A 19,125-nucleotide genomic window follows, 5' to 3' on the forward strand; every position below is an offset into this window, starting at 1 on the left:
GGGGAGTCGAATGGATGAGGCTGTAACAGGAGATCTTCTGAAATGATGAATGGACCTTGCTAGAACTTTGATTTCCTTGAAAATACACTTTTGTTGCTTTCTGCTTTTTTTGCAATTGTATGCAACTTTCATTTTCTGCATTTTTCTCACACTGCCAACTAATCAATTGAGGTTTTAAGCTTAAGATTTTGCTCTCCCTGGAAGCAGCCATGAATATTCATAACAATTTGATATGCTCCTACCATAGAGTTGTCCCAAAGGTGGGATGCTTTGTGTGCTGTATTGTCCTCAGTGTGTTGAGGTAGGTTTTGAACCACCCCTCATGCCCAGGAGAGTCTTGTACAATAGAGGGTTTTCAGGAAAGAAAAAAAGAAAGTCGTAGTTTTGTGATTGTTCTTTATGTCAGACTGCAATTTAAAAAGAAATTGGCAAATTCCTTATGTCCAATTGTGTAGTTGTTTAATGACTAAGACTAAATATGAATTGTCAGTTGCAGAAGAGTCTTATCCCATAAAATATTTGTAATAGGATAATTCTGCTTAAAAATACAGATGTGATTCCCTGGTGTTTCTGAAGGAAACTTCTGTGCCCATTGAAGAAGGCTTTGGTTTATTAGCCTGGGTGGGGTGAATGAAGTGTAGCTTTAACTGGAGAGGCTGTTGTAAGAGATTTTGCTGTTGTGAATCCCCTCAGGTATTAGTGTTGTAAAGAGTGTAAAAAAAAAAGAACAGATGTCAGAATGTTGCATGTGAAAATGAATGGAGCTGGAGTAACAGTTATATGCTTTGTTAAAAAAAAAAAAAAAGAAAAATATTTACAGTTGTGTGACTGATTCCTTGAGCTGTGAACATGCCAAAATTTGGAAACAATACAGTGTTTGTGTTGAAAATTTTCTAATTCAAATTTATAAAAACAGCCTGGAAAGCAAACAAATAACATGCATGCAAGTGTTGAAATGAAAGATTTTGAGGAGGATTCTAACCTGGTGTCCCCAAAGAAAAGCAGACAGCCCCTGTCACATTGATATACTGTTTAATATTCCAAGCACATCTGTCACTAAGCACTGCAGAATTGCCGTGTTCACATTAAGTGATCAGCAAAAACCTTTCTTCCTGTGGCTTCTGAAGTTTATTCAAAGAGAAACTGAAAAGCAGAGGGAAATCCCTTCAAGCACAATTGGAAAGAGATGGGATTTCCCTGGGTTGATTTGATGCTTTTTTGAACAAACTTAGACATTACAAAGGAAAATTTGTTGACTTTTTTTGGGTTTGTTTTTCAAATTAGGCATTGTTATTATGGTGCATCAAGTGATGCTTTTGAAACATCTTTATCCAACATTTGCAGTGCTCCAATGTGAATATCTGGTCTGTAAACTTCTAACTTGGAAAGTGTGTTAGTTCTCACTCTTCAAAATGCCTGTAACTCATTAGATGTGCTCAGAGGGTTTTTCCCTCTCTGTTTTACTGGTAGTGTGTCAAAGGGAAGTACACACCTCCTGGTACTGTGGCGTGGAGTCCTGCCCATGCAGCTCTGAAATCTGACAGTAAGGGAAGTGGAACAAAAAAGCAAAGTTCAGTGTCAATTCCCAGTGGGACTGCAGTCCTCTTAGCTAGATGCCATATGACCAACTTTATTTATTTATTATTCAGGTAGCTGAATAGAATTTATTTTAAAGCCTTAGATGACAGGATTCTTGTAGGCATTTTAATGCTGAAAGGATGTTCCTCAAAATGAAAAAAAATACCAGAAAGGAGATTCCATGTATTGAGAATGGTTGTGCTTCAGGTTAAACGAATTATCTGTTATTGCACCCATTTTTGAGGATTAATTTTATGGCTTTTTATTAAAGCCAGCTGGTTTGACAGGGGTAAGGATAAGCCCTTGGCAGGATGTGCTCACAGGCAGTGGTGTTTTGCCATAACCAGGCCCAGCAGGCAAGCCTTGCATTGCAGATTATTGCAGATTACGTGACATCTTCTGGCATTCCACACATCTGGTGACAAAAGGTGCAAAGCTCCTGCTTTGTTCCGAGGCAGTGTCAGACAGCCCAGATGTGCCATTTCTGATGCCAGTGATGATCTGCGTGGCATGGGGAGACACTTCCCTTTTCTTTGTTCCAAGGCAGTGTCAGACAGCCCAGATGTGCCATTTCTGATGCCAGTGATGATCTGAGTGGCATGGGGAGACACCTCCCTTTTCTTTGTTCCAAGGCAGTGTCAAGCAGCCCAGATGTGCCATTTCTGATGCCAGTGATGACCTGAGTGGCATGGGGCGACACCTCCCTTTTCTTTGTTCCAAGGCAGTGTCAGACAGCCCAGATGTGCCATTGCTGATCCCAGTGATGACCTGAGTGGGATGGGGAGACACTTCCCTTTTCTTTGTTCCAAGGCAGTGTCAAGCAGCCCAGATGTGCCATTGCTGATCCCAGTCATGACCTGAGTGGGATGGGGAGACACCTCCCTTTTCTGCCCTTGCTGCACAAAGTGTCATGGTTGGATACAAGGATCCCACTGGGCAGGAGAGGCCCCCTCACACCACCAGCTGCCTCCCAGCTGCTCTCACGGTGTCTGTCTGTTGCAGGGCGTGTGGGGCAGGCGGTGGCTCTCCGTGCCAAGGCCTTTGGCTTCAGTGTGATTTTCTATGACCCGTACCTGTCGGACGGCATGGAGCGGGCGCTGGGGCTGCAGCGCGTGAGCACTCTGCAGGACCTGCTGTTCCACAGTGACTGTGTCACCCTGCACTGCAACCTGAACGAGCACAACCACCATCTCATCAACGACTTCACCATAAAGCAGGTAACCCTCTCTGTGGGTGCCTCCATCTGTGCTGCTTGCCAGCTCTGTATAGCGTTTATTGCTGTAAGCAGGTAGATTCTCATCTGATACAAATATTTCTCTTCTGCTGCTCTGAGATCAAACAGGCCTATAATTGATTAGGAACTAGCTGGTTGTTTATGTATTGTTGCTTTTACTGTCTTTTTGGCTCAGTAACATTGCATTTGTGGAAATAATTTGCTCTTCTTAATATCACTGAGATTTAATGAAGTGGCATTGATGTAAAAGCACTTTTTCTGTGTCTTGTAGTAGCTCCTTCCTTTACATGTGTATTTTCGGGTGGCAAATCTGCCTTTCACCGTTGTCCCTCAGTTTGAGTTCCTTTGATGCAATTTAAGGATTATGACTAAATGGCTCCCCCCTGTGCTCAGTCCTGATGCTCACAGAGCACTTCCTGGATGGAGCTCATTTACAGCATTGCATTATTGGGAAAAATAATGTTTCTTGGAATTAGTACCAACTTCTCCATAAAGTTATAGGTAATACACAAAGTAATAAAATAATTTCAAAATCTGGGTGCAGTAACTGCTCCATTGTTGAAAAATTTCATAATAGAAGCCAGACATTTAATGAAAATGTTTGACTCCAGCTTTAGTGTAGGTAACAGCCAGAAGTAGAACTCTGAGACATAAGAATGGAGTCAATGTAAAGAAACCCTAAGATGGAATATTGATTTGGCTGTTCTTTATATATAGTGGGTTTATATGTTGGCAACAATGACAGTAGCACTCCTTTGCAGTAAAATCATTGCTTGTCTTCTGAGAAATAGTTTGTACCCACTATTCTTGAACTTTAGAACTTCAGAACTTACTGAGCATGTTCCACAGTCGTTAGGATCATGGCACAAAACTGACAGTACAACACACTTCTTCATTTGAGAGTTTAGGGATTTTGCAAATCCATCACAACATAAAATCAGGATTTGGAATTTAAAACTCTAAAAAATTGAGAAGCTTAAAATGAAACCAAAGAAACCAGAGCTCTGTCACCCTGCCTTGAATATTGTCTTCTGTTGTATGGCTGGGTACATTCGGTGGTTATTACATAGTGAGATGTCTTTTCAAGCAGACATCAAACCAGAAAGCATCACACTGAATTCCATGGGACCACTGAGCATTGGTCACTTTATTCCACAGCAGTTGTGAACTTTTGGCCAACTCACCACAGGAAGTTTTTGAGTGGAGGCAGAGAAATGTATTGAGCTTTGGAGAAGGCACAGCGCATTAATCAGAGAAACAAACAAAGGAAAACATGTTAAAACTGAGTAATGCCATCTGAAATGAAATGCCTGTAATAAACTCTGCACTGGAAAGTATCTTAAGTAAGCATTTATCTTCCTATTTGTTATCCTTCATGATCAAAGCAAGGATTAATTAAAGTGCTAGATGATAGTTCTTGCTTTGGGTAGGAGTTTGGGTGAGGCAGTCTGGATAGTAAAGTGGATGTGAAACCCATGAAATTGTAACCCTCTGACTGCACTATTTGTGTAGAGCATATTCTGATTTAGGCTGACAGATGCTGGAGTTGGCCTGGAATTTCTAGAGAGCATTGCATACCCTTCTTGTCCAATACTGCATGCTCATGTCATAACCAGCTTTTAAACAGAGTACAGAGAAGTGTGGTGCATCTCATTTCACTGAAGTCTCACCCTGAACTTTGTGGAGTCTGAACTGACATACACTTCAAGTGTCTTTGAAAACTTGGTGTCTGTGTTCTCTTAAGTAACTTTTCTAGTGAATTTATCATTATTCTGTAAAGCCATCCTGCTTGTCCTTGGAGTCCCAGAGCAGCTCAGAGAAGTGTTTCAATGAACTTGTGCTCTTGAGAGACTGAGGTCATCTTTAGTTACACAGATTGGAGAAAAAACTGCAGTTTAAACACAGCGCTTTTATAAAGCAGCTCTGCAGGTTCAGTGCAGGTGAATTTACCAGACGTCAGCAGTTCCAGCTGTGAAGCTCTTTCAAGCTTCCACCCATTGTTAGGGATCATCTCCAGCTGCATCCACCCTGACAGTTTATCATGAGTCACACAATTCATTCCCTCTAGAATGCATTTATGCAGTCATGTTCTGTTTGATTTGAAAGTGTCTTAGTGCTGGTTCTGGAGTTTTGTAAATAGCCCTAAAATGAAAACTCAAGCAAGGTTGTTGGACAGATTGGACAGAAGATTTTAGCAGGGTTCACTTTAAGTAAGATGTTCATGTCCTTCAGAGGGCCTGTAAATACACCAAGCTGTACTTACAACTGCAGTTAGCAGTTTGCCCAGGAATGGGAAGGGTGTATGAGCTCCCACAAACCTTTGTGGTGTGTCTGCACAGCTGTGAGGGTGCACCTGTGCTGCTTTTGTGCAGTTCCCACAGCTGACCCGGGAACTGGAGGGGCACTGATGGTTCCCATAAGGAATCTCCTGTTACCAGAGCAGCTTAAGATCCTGCCCCAGTTTTTGTGCTGTTCTCATTCCCAAATTAATCACACAAAGCTGGGAGAAGCATCCTTTAGTTCTGCCCCTGTAACTGGAGTTGGGTTTTGCTGTGTGGATGGATCTCCTGTAGGCCCAGGAGCCTGCAGGTGGAGAGGGGCAGGGCCACATTAAACCTGAGAGCTGGCCAGTAAAATATGGTGAGTTCTTTCTTTATAAAACACTGCAAGCATGTGCATATTAATATTCTGTATGACCTCATTAAAAAAACCCAACCAAAACTGACTTATTCAAACCTCCTTGTTGTTGGTGAAATTGGCATTTTGAATCAATATTTGAGTGTAAGGATCCATTTACCTAAGGTTTAGTTTGATGTGTAGGTTTCATGAAGCTGAGTTGGTGTCAGAATGTTGGGGTTTGCATATTTTTGTGTTGAGAGGGAGTTGGTACAAAATGAGATTTCCATTATTCATCTTCTCCATGGTTCCTGCCCTTCGTGTGCGTTCCTTCATGCACAGAGGTGTTGAGACATCTGTCAAAGATGAAATACCAGGGTGGCTGGAAGCAGGATGTTGTAATTTATGTTTATTTCAGTACCATTTCTCTTATTTAAACTGCCACTTTGTTTTCAAGTTGTGGATGTATTATGGTGTAAATTGTTGTAGTTCTCCCCATACTGATGGTGGTGTCATCTGCAATGCTAATCTGCACAATGCACAGCACAGCTTCTCTCCTGGGCACACGGCGTTCTCAACCAAATTCATTTTCATGCCTTTTAATTGAATAATAGAAGGATTCTTTAGACCTTTATTTGAGAAGTCTCACAGGGGAGGAGGAAGCTGAAGTAACAAAAATAAATAATGCATACATCTACTGTGTTTTGGCAGCTAAAGGGAAAAGTGTTTGAAAATCCAAAAGCATTGATTTTTCTGAAAAATTCATGTAGGCTTTTATTTGTGTGAAAGTTGAAAGCCACAAAATATGAATTTGTTTAAGAATGTGCTGTAGTTTCTGTCTCATGCAATTTCACAGTGAAATAAAAAGGCATAAAATGATCTGTCACTTTCATATGCACAGTTGTACCTTTTGATCATGTTACTGCACAATATCTGAAACAAGGCTTCTATTAAAAGACACTACTTACAAGAAACAAAAGGTTATTAAGTGCTGTGAAATAGCATTTTATGTTAGAAGCATCACATTTGGTGGTACTTTCCAATGGAAAGGGAAGACAACTGTTACAGTTTAAACCAGCTGAAAAGCCTTTGTTGTAATGGATGCTTCTTTTGAGTAAAAAAATAATGCCACAACGATTTTATTTCATTTATTTTTATTTCATCATTCTTGTTTTTAACTTTCCCTAGATGAGACAAGGGGCTTTCCTGGTCAACACAGCTCGAGGTGGGTTAGTAGACGAAAAAGCACTTGCACAGGCCCTGAAGGAAGGAAGGATACGAGGGGCAGCCTTAGATGTACATGAGTCAGAACCATTCAGGTGCTTTTCCTTTTCTTTTCTTTTTATTTTGTTCACTTTCTTATTTTTAAGTCTTAGTGCATGATGCAATCAACAGCAACAAGTAAATTGAGTTTTCTGTTTTATTTGGTAGCTAAATATTCCTTAGCAAAGCAACATGAATCTGTGCAGCACTGGACTAATGCAAATGTAGATAGAGTTTGTGTGTGTGGTTAGAAGTAAAAAAAGTGACATCCAAGATTTAATTCCTTAAAAAGAAAACTAAAACAAAGCCAGTGGGTTTATTTAGTAGAAATAACAGGAACCTGAGTTCAAATCCTGGCCATGGCTTTGAGGAGAGTGCACCTTTGCCACTGATGCAGCTCTGGAGGCAGCTGATGCCTGAACAGGCTCTTTCAAAGGCAAAGAGTTGAGATGTGGTGTGAGAAGTGCTTTATGACACCTTTCTGAAGGAAAATACATTTGTCCAGATTGCCTCTGCAGGAAAGCCATAAGTGTGTGAGAGGTTGCAAAAAAAGGTTCAGGAAGGCTGTCAGAGTGCAGGTTTTATTTTGTTTCACCCTTTGTAAGGGGAGTAGTCACTCTGCTGTCAGCAGCAGGGCTGGTAGCACAAGCCTGAGTTTCTGAATGACTAAGTCCAGTGTTTCAGGCAGAAATGCACCACGCCCCTCAGTGGCATTGGCATTGAGATATCAGCACTCCTCATCAAAATGAGCCCGTTTCTTATGTCCTTGAGGCTTGAGAACAGACTGCTGTGGCTTAGTCCTTGCATGTGACAAGCCTTTTTCAGGCTGGGCAGGGAAAATTGTTATTTTGAACTTCAGCAATCCACATAAGTTTTTGAAGAAGAACAGATTCAGGGCAGGTTGCAAAGACTGGAGAGAGGACAGTATCTCTCATTCCAGCTTGAGGGGGAAATAAAATCATTGAAAAAATAGAATAATATCCTTTTTGTCACAGATTTTATATCTGCTGAGGCATGATGCCACATCACAAAAACTTAAATTTCTGTATACATACCCTGGATTCGTTTACTCCTCAAGGTAGTCATTGCAATGCAGTGGTGCTGTGCAAAGCCAGAGTGTAGCAGCTCAGGGGACTTGCAGCTCCATACATTCTTCCCAGTTGCTATCTGGGATGTGCACAAGCAGCCCAGTGCCCCCCCAGGAACCCCATTTCCTGCATGGAGATGCCATGTGCAGAGATCCAGCTGCAGGGTTACAGCCAGTTTCCTTTGGCTGCAGTGCTGCATGTCTGTCTGATTGCAGCATGCACTCTTTATTCAAGAGTTTTGCCAGATATTTTGATGTTTATTGAACTACAGATGAAATCTATCCTTTTATGAATTATGACCAACCCTGAAAGCACACTCTTAAAATATTTGCTCTCCTGTTACAGTTGACTGCAAGATTATTAAAACTGGAAATGAGTAGGAGGAGCAAGTTTCCATTATTTTCAGTTTCTCTGCTTTGTATCTGTGATAACACTTTTACACAGATTCATTGCTTTCCCTAAAAAACAATCTATAAATTTCCTTAATTTCCTTCTTTCTGTGGAGTTTCTATAAAGGAATGGGAAAGAAAAAACGGGAAATGGGAAAAAGAAAAAAGAAAGAAATGGGAAAAAAGCTAAAAATTTAAAAAAAAAAAAAAAACTTGAATTATCCAAAAAGCATTGAGGCTGCTGATGGACACACCTCTGATTTGGAAATAATTGTAAGATTTTTTTCTTTAAATGATTAGATGTCATACTGACAGAAAGAGAAGAGCTTTGTTAGTTAATGCAATAAAAATAAAATTGTGATGACCTAGACAAATGGAATGGCATCCTAAATTAATTTGGGTTTTCCTTTATGCATTTCTGCCCCAGAACTGGAGTGGCAGTGACTGTAGTTACAGTAAGTGCATTGGACAGAAGCTAATGTTGCTGCTATACTTAAGTTCCTCCCTTGGAGTCTGTAAAAAGTGATTGTTGCTTATTTATACCCTAAATAATACATTAAATTAACAGAACTATAAACAAACTCAATAAGGAATAGAAATGCAATTATTTTGTGTTGTAGAAATTAATCTGTGTATGTACAAATCCATCAGGATTGCCCACCTTGCTTTTCCCCTTGCCCCCCAATATTTTTTTGTCATTTGATGTTGTTTTAAATTTTCATTTAGCTTTAGTCAGGGCCCCTTGAAGGATGCACCAAACCTGATCTGTACCCCACATGCAGCCTGGTACAGTGAGCAAGCCTCCATTGAGATGCGGGAGGAAGCGGCGCGGGAGATCCGAAGGGCGATCACAGGTACTGCTCACACTGCTCTTGGCATTAGCTCCCTCACTGTGTAGTTCTGGGTAAGAAACCTATTTCTTCAGTCTTGAAAGGTGCCTAGGGTTTTGTTTCTAATATTTGGAACACAGAAATCAGCAGGTGCTCACTATGTCTATTCTCAGAATTGGAACAAGTAATTTTGGAGGTTCTTTGCAATTACAAAGGGAAGGCAGGCATTGCAGAATAAGTCCTTTTTTCATGTATAGGAAATGTATTTATATGTGGAAAATCATCTGCTTTTTTCTTTGTTGCATATAACTGTTACCCATTGATGGATTTGCAAGTCTTCCTGGTATTGCCGGTATCTTCCTTAGCTTTCCTAGGCACTCCTTCATACTTGTCATGAGCAGTTCTCTGTGTAAAGTTTTCAGTATTTTGTTGGGAGGTTATTCTGTTTTAGATGTTCCCCTCTTTAAAGCCTTGCTAAAGAAGTCTGGCATTTTAAAGGGCAGAGTGTCTTTGTTATATAACTGCCATGTAATTGTAAACTGCTCACATAAGAGAAAACAGCTACGTCTCAAACATGCACTGCTAATAAATAAAATGAGAGGACTGAGCCATTTGGCATGGGTTTGAATCCCTTGTAGCCCAAAATAAAAGGAAGGATTTTCATACTGGAAAATGATTCATTAAGCACTAATGTTTTCCCTTTAGTTGGACTTTGCTGCGTCCCCCTTGGCGATAGCGGCCGAATGCTCTGCAGACATGCAGGGCCGTCTGTGTCACCTTGAGAGCAGTTCAGTGCCAGCACACTGCTCTGTTACACAAAAAGCACTGGCAGTAGCCTTCCCTCTGCCTTGTGCCTGGAGAGGCCAGGCAATTTAGTTTCATTTACAGCCTGTGCAGAAAGAAGATTCTCTTCTGGATGCTAATTAAAGACACCGCTTAAACTCCTGAGCTGAATTGTCCTTTACTGGGCGATTTCACTCTGTTGTAGAGGTGACCTGAAGAGCCTGACCATCCTTTTCCTGGAATTGGTGCTGGTGGCTGTGCTCCAGAACTGCAGTGGTACATTTGTTTGTTTGTCAGGGTGTTCAGTAACTGTTGCCTGCTCCCAGACAGCTCTGGGAGAGATTGCACAAGCCAGCATCCAATACCTGTGATTGATGTGCAAACCAGCATTAATAGTCTGTTGTCTGAAAATAGAGAAGAGCCAGCTATCCAGAGCCAGTTTTATGTTAAATTTGTGCAGTAGCCCAAGCATATGTGCCTAGAAAGGCAGACACAGTTCTTCAAGTGTGATGGTGCTCCCAGCGATCTGGATCATTGATTTGTATCGAAGCTGTCAGCACTTCAGTGTTTGCATATGGTTTTTAGTAAGATCAAACTGAGACCAGCATTAAGGAGGTGAGAATGACATTGAATTGCAGTGAAACAAATGTAGGAAAGATACAGGAAATGTGGGATAAAGCTGGATATATGAAAACCATAGGGGAGCACAAAGAAGAGAGGGTGTAGAGAGGGAGAATAATTGGAAAAAGGTGTGAAGTGTAGGAATGAAGGCTATGACTACCATCTGACAATAAAAATGTTAAGTGTTTCTGCTGTTGCTTGAAAGTCAATGATGTTGTGATGTGTAAAACAGAAATAATCAGCAGAGATTAAATACCTTGAAATATATTTTTAAACTCTGAAGCATTCCAAGTATGAAATAAGGAGGACCACTGGAATGGATGTAAGAGATAGGCAAGCATGGCAAGTGAAAAGATAATTAGAAGTTTAAAATAAATTAAAAAATACTTACTGGGTTTTGAGGAGAGACTAGTAGAACACGCCTACAGAAGTTAGCAAAATGAAGAACGAGGTGGGCAAAGAGGAAGACAGGATTGAGAAGAATAAACATCAGAAGAAGAAAGATGGTGTTTAAATTTGTGGACAGTTCTGGCAGAAGTTTAGATGGATGCATATTTCAGCTACATTTTGAAGATGATTTCTAGGTGCTTCACCTGTAATGGAGCGTGAACCTCACCTTGTTCAGTCCTGAGCTAAAAGCCCTTTCAGGCTGTGCACAGGAGACGTGACAGGTTCAGGGACATCAGCTGAAGGCATGGAGTAACCCCATTTGATGGTATCCATTGCACAAGAACCAGTTCTGTGAAAAGGCTTTTTTACAGCCCCATTGTGGCCAGGCTGATGGATTGGAATAGCAGGCAGAGATAGTGAAGTCTTTAATCAGATTTCCTGTAGGAAGCTGGAGACAAAGGGCTGAGTTCTTTAATGATGGAGCATGGTCAGTTTTTGAAAGGGTTTCTGGAGTCCCATTGCCAGCAGTGGCAGGGGTGAACTCAAAATTACCTCTTTCTGCCCCTCTGTGCAAATGCACTGTAAGATTGAACTTCAGTGAAGACACATTAAAACAGATGTCAGAAAAAATGCATGCTCCAATTGATCTCTCTCCATTTAAAATGGGTGGAAACTTTCCTGTTGCTGTGGAGAAAATCTGTGTTGGAACTGCTCATGTCATTTGTAGCAGGGCTGAAGATAATTCTGCAGATGACAGTCACAGGCTTGTCCAGTGCTGAATTGAGGATTCAGGTTGACAGATTTTCCAGTCTTAAAACTTCAGTTGTACTTCAGAGGTTAAGGAAGAGTTTAATGAAGTGAAGAAAGGAAATTCTGGTGTATTTTCATTTTATGTAGGAATGAAAGGCATGGCTGAGGATTAATGCATTGCAGTAAATAAAAGTGAAGAGCAATTTAGATAAAGATGGGAAAGTTCAGGAGGACAGGGAATAAGTGTTGGTCATATTCAAGTTTATGGCACAATTCCATTCAGAATTCTGTATTTTTCATAAAGTGTTTTTAGTTGCTGTTACAGGTGGAAGGAAAAGGAGGAAAGTGATGTTAAGGACAGAAAGCAGGGGGCTAGATTACTGAATCTGATTGGTAGCTATGCTCTATATCCTAATTACAGCTTCTTGGAAAGATAACTCTTACTTATTTTGGTTCTCCTGAGACCCTGCATACAAGAGATAAAGAGAGACAGGAAAATCAAAATTAAGCAGAGCATTTCAGCCATTATTGCCTAAGTCCCAGGCAAAAGGCTACAGCAAGGATCAGAAACAAGCTCTTAGTGTCATTTTATGTATTGCTTTAAATACACAAATATTTGTAAATATTTTTTAACACAGACATACTAAGAGTATGAGGCACACAATTTTAATACATTTTTATTTCCTCTTCCTTGCTTCATCTTAGGCCGTATTCCAGACAGTCTGAAAAACTGTGTTAACAAAGATCACTTGACTGCAGCTACACATTGGGCCAGTATGGACCCTGGAGTTGTTCATCCAGAGCTTAATGGTGCTGCATACAGGTAAGTGTGCTGAAGAGACAGAGGAAATACCTCCATAATTCAGTGTAGGTATTCAAGAATAGATGAAAGAGTTTCCTGTTAATGATAGAAGTGCTTTTGCATTACACACCAGCTATATTGGTTTTGTAATCGTTGTGTTCAGGAAAATAATCCTGTTTTGCTAGTTGATACCAGTCATGCTGTGTCTGGCTATAAATGCTCTTACAGTCTTTTTTCTGTTAGGTTAGGATGTGAGCAATATTTGTATATTCAAGTAAAACAATTCTGGTCTTCTCCAGTGTTGCAGTGGAAGTGTTTTGGTTTTTTGCTGAAGGTAATGATGCAGCTGTAGGTTACAGAAAGACTTTCAGTAATAAACTTGCATTGTTTTGTGGCCTCCAGACACAAGAGAGAACAACTAACTCAGTATTGAAAACAGTGCAACGGCCTGTGGTGATTATGAAAATATGTTTAAAATAGCTTTTTCTAAATTATATGTTTAATTTTTAAGCAGAAGCATTTTAGAGACTTGATCTATGTATTCTCAGTCAACTGTGAAAGCAGGTCTTAATAATTAATAGAAAGGGGCAATTTTTTACATCTAATATGCACATACCTTAGTTATTTTGTTTGCTCCAGAGTCATTCTCTGTCCCTTTACCCCTAGCAGCTATTCTAGCAGCAGATTCTTCCCAGTAGCCAGCTTCAGACAGTTTTTATTTATGAAAAACACCTGCAGTTTTTGTGTTTTCCAGCACGATATTTACACACGAGTAGGATGAAGGTGGCAGAAAGCTCCAAATGCCAGATTCCCTCAGTGCCTTGAGGAAAGGGGCAGTGCAGCCCTGCCACTGTTTTGTCATAGCTCACTATCCTAATCCTCATCCTTCCACTGTCCTTCCTCAGGCATCCGCTTTACCTTTGTTGTTGTTTAGGAGGACTCCCCATACTTTCAGTAGAGGGGAGATTCCTGATCTTGTTATCCTGTCCCAGTGACTTGGAACAATCTCATCAGAAAGGGATGGAGGGGTGGCAGGGATGAGCGTCACCCCCTCTGCCACATCAGGAGCCATAAGTGCACCAAGGGAAAGGGAATAATTTGGATTTGGTGATCACAGCACTTGATGTTTATTTCTGGCAGTGTGCCCATAGCCCTGAATATCCAAGAAGGGTGGTTTTATTTGCTTAAATGAGAAGCTCAAGCACGCATGTTCTCCTCCACGCAGCATCTGGTTTCAGGGACTGCAGTTTGGGGTAGTGTGGACATGGCTGAATGGAATTGGGGCTTAAAGGCAGGTGTTGCTGGACAGGAGGTAATAACCCCAACCCTGTCATGGCAGTTAAGAACAGGGGTCCATGCCCAAATAAAATGCAGCTTTTTGTTCTCATTTTGGGGGTCACAAGCCCAGCAGCAGCAGGCTTTGCAGCCAGAAATTAATTTTAACTTAGGAATGTTTGGGGGAGTTAATGATTTACAAGGTAAAGACCATATGTATTCAATTTAAGCAGGGTAAACACAGAACTGAGTGGCCTTTTGAGACATTGTTTCAGTCCATTTTTTTGATAAAGAAAATTTATTGTAAAATTCTGATTTCATTATTTTCAAATGTAAAATAAAAGTAGTTTTAGGAATTTTGAGGCAGGAGTTAATAGTTATACAATAAATGTTAAAAGCTTTTTGGAAGGGCAATAGAATACTGTTAGAATGTGGGTAAAGGCAGTTACTACTGTGTGAAGTGTAAAATATGCATCACTTGAAGCCCAGGTTTTATGAAGGAATTGGTTTCAATAGCAGTGTTTGCTGATGCTTAATTCCTACCTGGATTAAGTACAGCATTTAAACTGATGGTTCAAACCACGTTTTTCCATCTTTTCTTTGCAATCCAAGATGATGTTGAGCTAAGTGAGTTCTGGAGTCTTTCACAGACAGTACAATGTTTCAGATGTGCTAATAGCTGTATCATACTCATGTAATTGCATTAGAAGATAAGACCTGGGATAATAATTGATATGTTAAAAAATGCAGATATCTCTTTTGGCTGTTTTATTTTGGATATATAATTCACTTGTATTTTGATGTAGGACAGAAATCTCAAATTACAGATATTATCACAAGCTAAGAACATTGAGCATTAGTCAGCACATTGTAATCTAGATCATCTGAATGTCATCATATTCTGGGGAAAACAAAAACCATTTACTGTCTGAAATGCAAGACACCCTATCAACACTAAAGGTCATGCAAACAGGACCTATCCCATGAGTAAAGATCAGCAATACTCCTGAGAAGGAATTGTTTGTAGTGGTCAGGCACAGCATACCCTGATCTTGTGTTATCACTGTGTATTTGTTACCAAGCTGTGAAATAACTCCCTGCCACTTCCTGTCACAGGCACAGAGAAATTCAGCAGCCAGGAACAGTGGTTGTACCATTTATAGACATTTCCACACATCTTCCTGCCTCCTAGCAGCTGGAGGATAAGGCTGGAAATGGCTCTGAGCATGGCAGGGAGTTGGAACAAGTTGATCTTTAAGGTCTCTTCCATCCAAACCATTCCATGATTCTGTGAATACCTCAGTACTGAAGAGGTACTTGGATGGGCATGGCTGAGTGTTGGTAATTCAGGAGTTAATTCATGTTGGGGTGCTTCTCTGGTGATTTTCAGATTCAGTGCATGATAACAGAGTGCACTTAAAAATTGCAACTCTTCTAGGACAGACTCAGTTACTTTAACAGAGCTTGATATACTGAATGCAAGGTGCTTCTGCCATTTAAAAGATAGATGAGAGTAAAGTAGAAATTAAAGTTGCTTATCTGTTGTAATTAAGAGGGCTAGTGTGTTTTTCCTCCTAAATTAAGACTACAGAGGGGAAGGGGATGGAAGAGTATGAATTAATTAAGAGGTATAACTGATTGCTCACTTCTGTTTTCACAAAAATTTAGTTCAGTGGATATTTTACCTGGAAAATATTTCAACTTACTGCTGCCAGAGGAGGAACATAGAGGGGAACTTCATGAAGTGCTGGAGAGGATGTATTTGCTGGTTGAGAATAGAAAAAATGGAAAGACTGGAAAAGCAATAAATAGCAGGAAAAGGGGAAGTTAAATAGAATACATGTGCTCATGGAAAGAGGCTGGAGTTTATGTGCCCTTTCAGAGATAGGATTTGAGCAACACTGATGGTTAAAAAGGGACAAAAATTACAGAAAGAGGATTGCAAAGCAGGGTTAGGAGTAGTCAAGTTCAGGGCAGTTTCTGTGGAACAGGATGGTATCTGTGTATGGGCTGCTGCCACTGTGTGGCTTTAGGACAAAAAAACAACAATTGCAGGGCCTCTGGATGTCACTAAAAGTCTGTAGGAAACCTGTGGTGAAACCTGAGGTGAGGTGCTGGCAGGTAGGATCCTGGTGATTATGACTTGGTGTCCATGGGAATGTCCTTATAATCAGCAAGGATATTTGGAGTCAGTAGAATTACAGATGTGCAGTTTGAAATGTTTAATGTGCTCATAGGGTAACTCTTAGCGCTCCTGATCTAGCACTGTCCATTTTCACAAGGGGAGGCTCTGGCTTTTCTTCCTGAGGAAAACACAGTTGCAGAGGTTGCTCTCTCCTTGACTTTTTTCCAGCTCTGGTGTGTTGATTCTGAGGGAATGTGTTGTTAGAGAGTAGAGATTGTGTTGAGAACAGCTGCAGTCTTGGACTTTTAAATGGAAATTTGTGTCGTGTTGTGTGTCTTGCACAGCACCTAGAATAACAGAAAAGCTGTTTCAAAATTAAATTTAGGTAAAACAATACTGTCTGACAGTTTTCATAGGCATTGAAGCAAATTTGATTAATAAGATTCAAATGGAGTTACTGAAACAAGCAACTAATTCCATTAGCAAGTGCAAATGAATTCCAAGGAACCTCTGTGGAGAGGGAATTAGCATGGGAAGCCCTGTAAATAAATATGTGTACAGTTGGGAGCAGTTACCAGGCCTGCAGGAGGTGTGATCAGCCACAGCCTCGTTACCCATCCCAGATGCAGTGCTGGGTGTGTGGAGGCTTTGCCAGGATGGCCAGGGCAGTGTGTGCTGTCCCTGCTGTCCCTGTGTCCCTGCTGAGCCCCTCTGGCTCTGTGTTTCCAATCCAAAAGTGCTTCCCGTGATGTTTCCGTGGTGGGAGCAAGAAACCAACTCAGAGTGCTTGATCCAGCTTTTTTCTCCTGAGTCTTGCCTAAGTTCTGCACTAATTTTCTGCCAGTTTGAGGGAATTTGGGATGAGCAGCACAAGCACATGGTACCATGGAGAAGATGCAGAAAAGGGGTGAAATTCCCAGCTGCACTGAGCTGTGATGAGGAGAAGATCAACAGCAGAATAATGTACTTGAAAAAAGCTCGACAAGTGCCTTTTGTCCCAGGTAGTCCTGGGTAAATCCTTGGGCAGCAAAAGCTGCAGTGAGTGGTGGTTTTTGTGTTCAGGATTTCACATGGATAATGCTCTCACCAGAATGTTTGGGTGGGCAGAGGACAGCAGGAGAGAATGAGGGACATGAGGGATGAGTGGGCAACTTTATGATGAGCAGGGGAGGCAAAGGGTCTCTGCTAAGTGGCCAGTGTGACATAACTTGCAAATAGGTTTTGAGGTACTTGACTTTAAAAACCTATATGTTTTTATTAAATCCATGTTTAGCTGTTTTTATACAGCACTGTGAAGCACCAGTGTTCATCAGTTACATCTGAAGTTTGTGATTGGAACAGTAGATTTGCAAGATTTTTTTAGCCTGATAACATCAGAACCATCATTAAATCAAGCTGAATCAGAGGGTGATTCTTTTGTTGAATGTACAAAATATTTAAGCCTCAGTGTTTGTCCAGGTAGAGGAAGAAATCTTTAAAACCATCCATAAATTTTGTGTTTGCATTTCCCTTTCTTGTAGTCTGCCTAAAGCACTTGTCCTTGTGTAACTGGCACTGGTTCTCATTCAGCCAAGTGCAGCGGCAAGTTTGCTGCTGAAAAAGTTACTCAGGTGCAATAGTTTGTCATCTTATTAGTGTGTGGGTGTCTTGGCATTTTGGGGGAGCTGTCAGGAAGCTAAGACTGCAAAAATAGTGTAAACAAATACTTTTCCAAACCACAGCAATGAAAATTTTACATTCCTACATGAGAATGAAAGAGGACGAAAAGGAAAAGTTGTAGAGAACATATTGCACAGACCTAGCTGGAATTACTTCTTGTTGAAGTTATGCTTTGAGAGGAGCAAAACTTGAAGGTGGTTTCCTTTGCTGTGCTGTTACTCCTGCTCTTCAATCTGAAGAAACAATCTGGCAAACTTTCATGTCTCATTTGGTTGAAATGCAGCATCCCTTGCTTTATGTAGCAGCATCTGCCTGTGGCATCTTGCCTGGAGCTGAACCCTCTGTGTCTCTAGCTGGTCTGAAAGCAAAAGAAGCATCTCTGTAGCTCTGGAAGGAGGCAGGGTGGGTGTGCAAACCCAGGGCACACAGGGAATATTTCTGTGTCTGCTCTGGGGTGCCCTGACCCCAGGGCAGCACTGACTGATCCTCATCCATGGAGAAAGTTTCCCAGACTTCAAGATAGACTGGAATCCACAAAAGTGTGAAATAGGTTATAGAGAGCAGTGTGGGTGTGTCACTGGGTCAGAAATTGAGGTTTTGGGATTTTTAGTGTGTTGTGGATGGAAGCAAGATGGAGGGCACAGGGTGTCATCCTGGGTTTCTTCTTCATGCTGCTTCTTCCTCCTTCTCCATGGGTTTGGGTGGCATTTTGTAATTGGGCAGACCAGTCTGCATTGTGAGGTCTGTGGGATCAGTTATTGGGTTAAAAGGGAAAATAATCCAGGTGTCAGTTCTTCATTGGATAGCTTAGTGTTAAAAGCCCTTGTACCAAGAGATTGTTGGCCATTTTGTGCCTTCTAATGAAAGGCTGCAGAACTCCCAGCAGTGAGACTGTTTTACTGATAGGAAATAATAAACACCTGAGTGCGAACATGAGCTGCTGTCTCAATGCCTTCAGTGCAGAGCCAGAGAAACCCACAGCTGGTACAGGCACAGATGTGTCTCTCTGCCCACAGCTGGTACAGGCACAGATGTGTCTCTCTGCCCACAGCTGGTACAGGCACAGATGCCTCTCCCTGCTCAGCCCTCTGGTTTAACGCTGCTCTGCCGTTCTCCTCCCAGCAGGTATCCCCCGGGCGTGGTCAGCGTGGCCTCCACGGGCATCCCCGCGGCCGTGGAAGGAATCGTCCCCAACCCCATGTCTCTGTCGCACGGGCTCCCCGCCGTGGCCCACCCGCCCCACGCTCCCTCCCCCGGCCAAACTGTCAAACCAGAGGCTGATAGAGAGCACCCCAGCGACCAATTGTAGCCCAGAGCAGCATTCCCTGCGCGGAAAACAGCCCGACTCAAAGCAAAACCCGGGATTTGGATTCGAGGCAAAACCACGAACTTACAGGAGGAGACGATTATCGCTTTAGAAACTGGTCCAATATACAGCGTGAAAGGAAAAGGTGGGAGACGAAAAGAAGATTCGGAAACATTTTTTTCCTCCGTATAAATTGTAGTTTGTCCCTGTCCAGTGGACTGATTCACTGTTTCTGTGTCCTATGGGTTCTTTGTTAAGCAAGAGAAGTTAGTAGTTAATTATATCATGAATGTACTTGTCTGTGTACAGTTTCTAGAACATTAAAAAGGGTTTGTTTGCTTAGCTGTCGACAAGGAAAAACATAAGGGAGGCATTCAGCAAACCGGTTTTGAGATTAAAAATCCTTTCTTTTATAT

At 41.4% G+C, this 19,125-nt stretch overlaps 1 protein-coding gene across 7 annotated transcripts in view; it reads left to right on the forward strand.

Annotated features, from left to right (window-relative positions):
- CTBP1 (C-terminal binding protein 1) overlaps nt 1–18,728 on the forward strand; it is a 189,332-nt gene extending 170,604 nt beyond the window's left edge. For 6 of the 7 annotated variants that reach the window (XM_054293189.1, XM_054293196.1, XM_054293195.1 and 3 more), the window contains 5 exons: nt 2,581–2,795; nt 6,617–6,747; nt 8,895–9,022; nt 12,248–12,365; nt 18,526–18,728. In XM_054293189.1, the coding sequence (XP_054149164.1) occupies nt 2,581–2,795; nt 6,617–6,747; nt 8,895–9,022; nt 12,248–12,365; nt 18,526–18,712 (779 nt within the window). In that variant the 3' untranslated portion in view covers nt 18,713–18,728. The remainder of the gene's footprint in view (nt 1–2,580; nt 2,796–6,616; nt 6,748–8,894; nt 9,023–12,247; nt 12,366–18,525) is intronic. The other variant, XM_054293190.1, reaches the window with a different exon arrangement.
- The last annotated feature ends 397 nt before the right edge of the window (nt 18,729–19,125 follow it).

This window comes from Melozone crissalis, unplaced genomic scaffold (assembly GCF_028551555.1).
Source record: "Melozone crissalis strain CALT ecotype California unplaced genomic scaffold, PUWL_Pcris_2 ptg000132l_1, whole genome shotgun sequence".
NCBI classification, from domain to species: domain Eukaryota; kingdom Metazoa; phylum Chordata; class Aves; order Passeriformes; family Passerellidae; genus Melozone; species Melozone crissalis.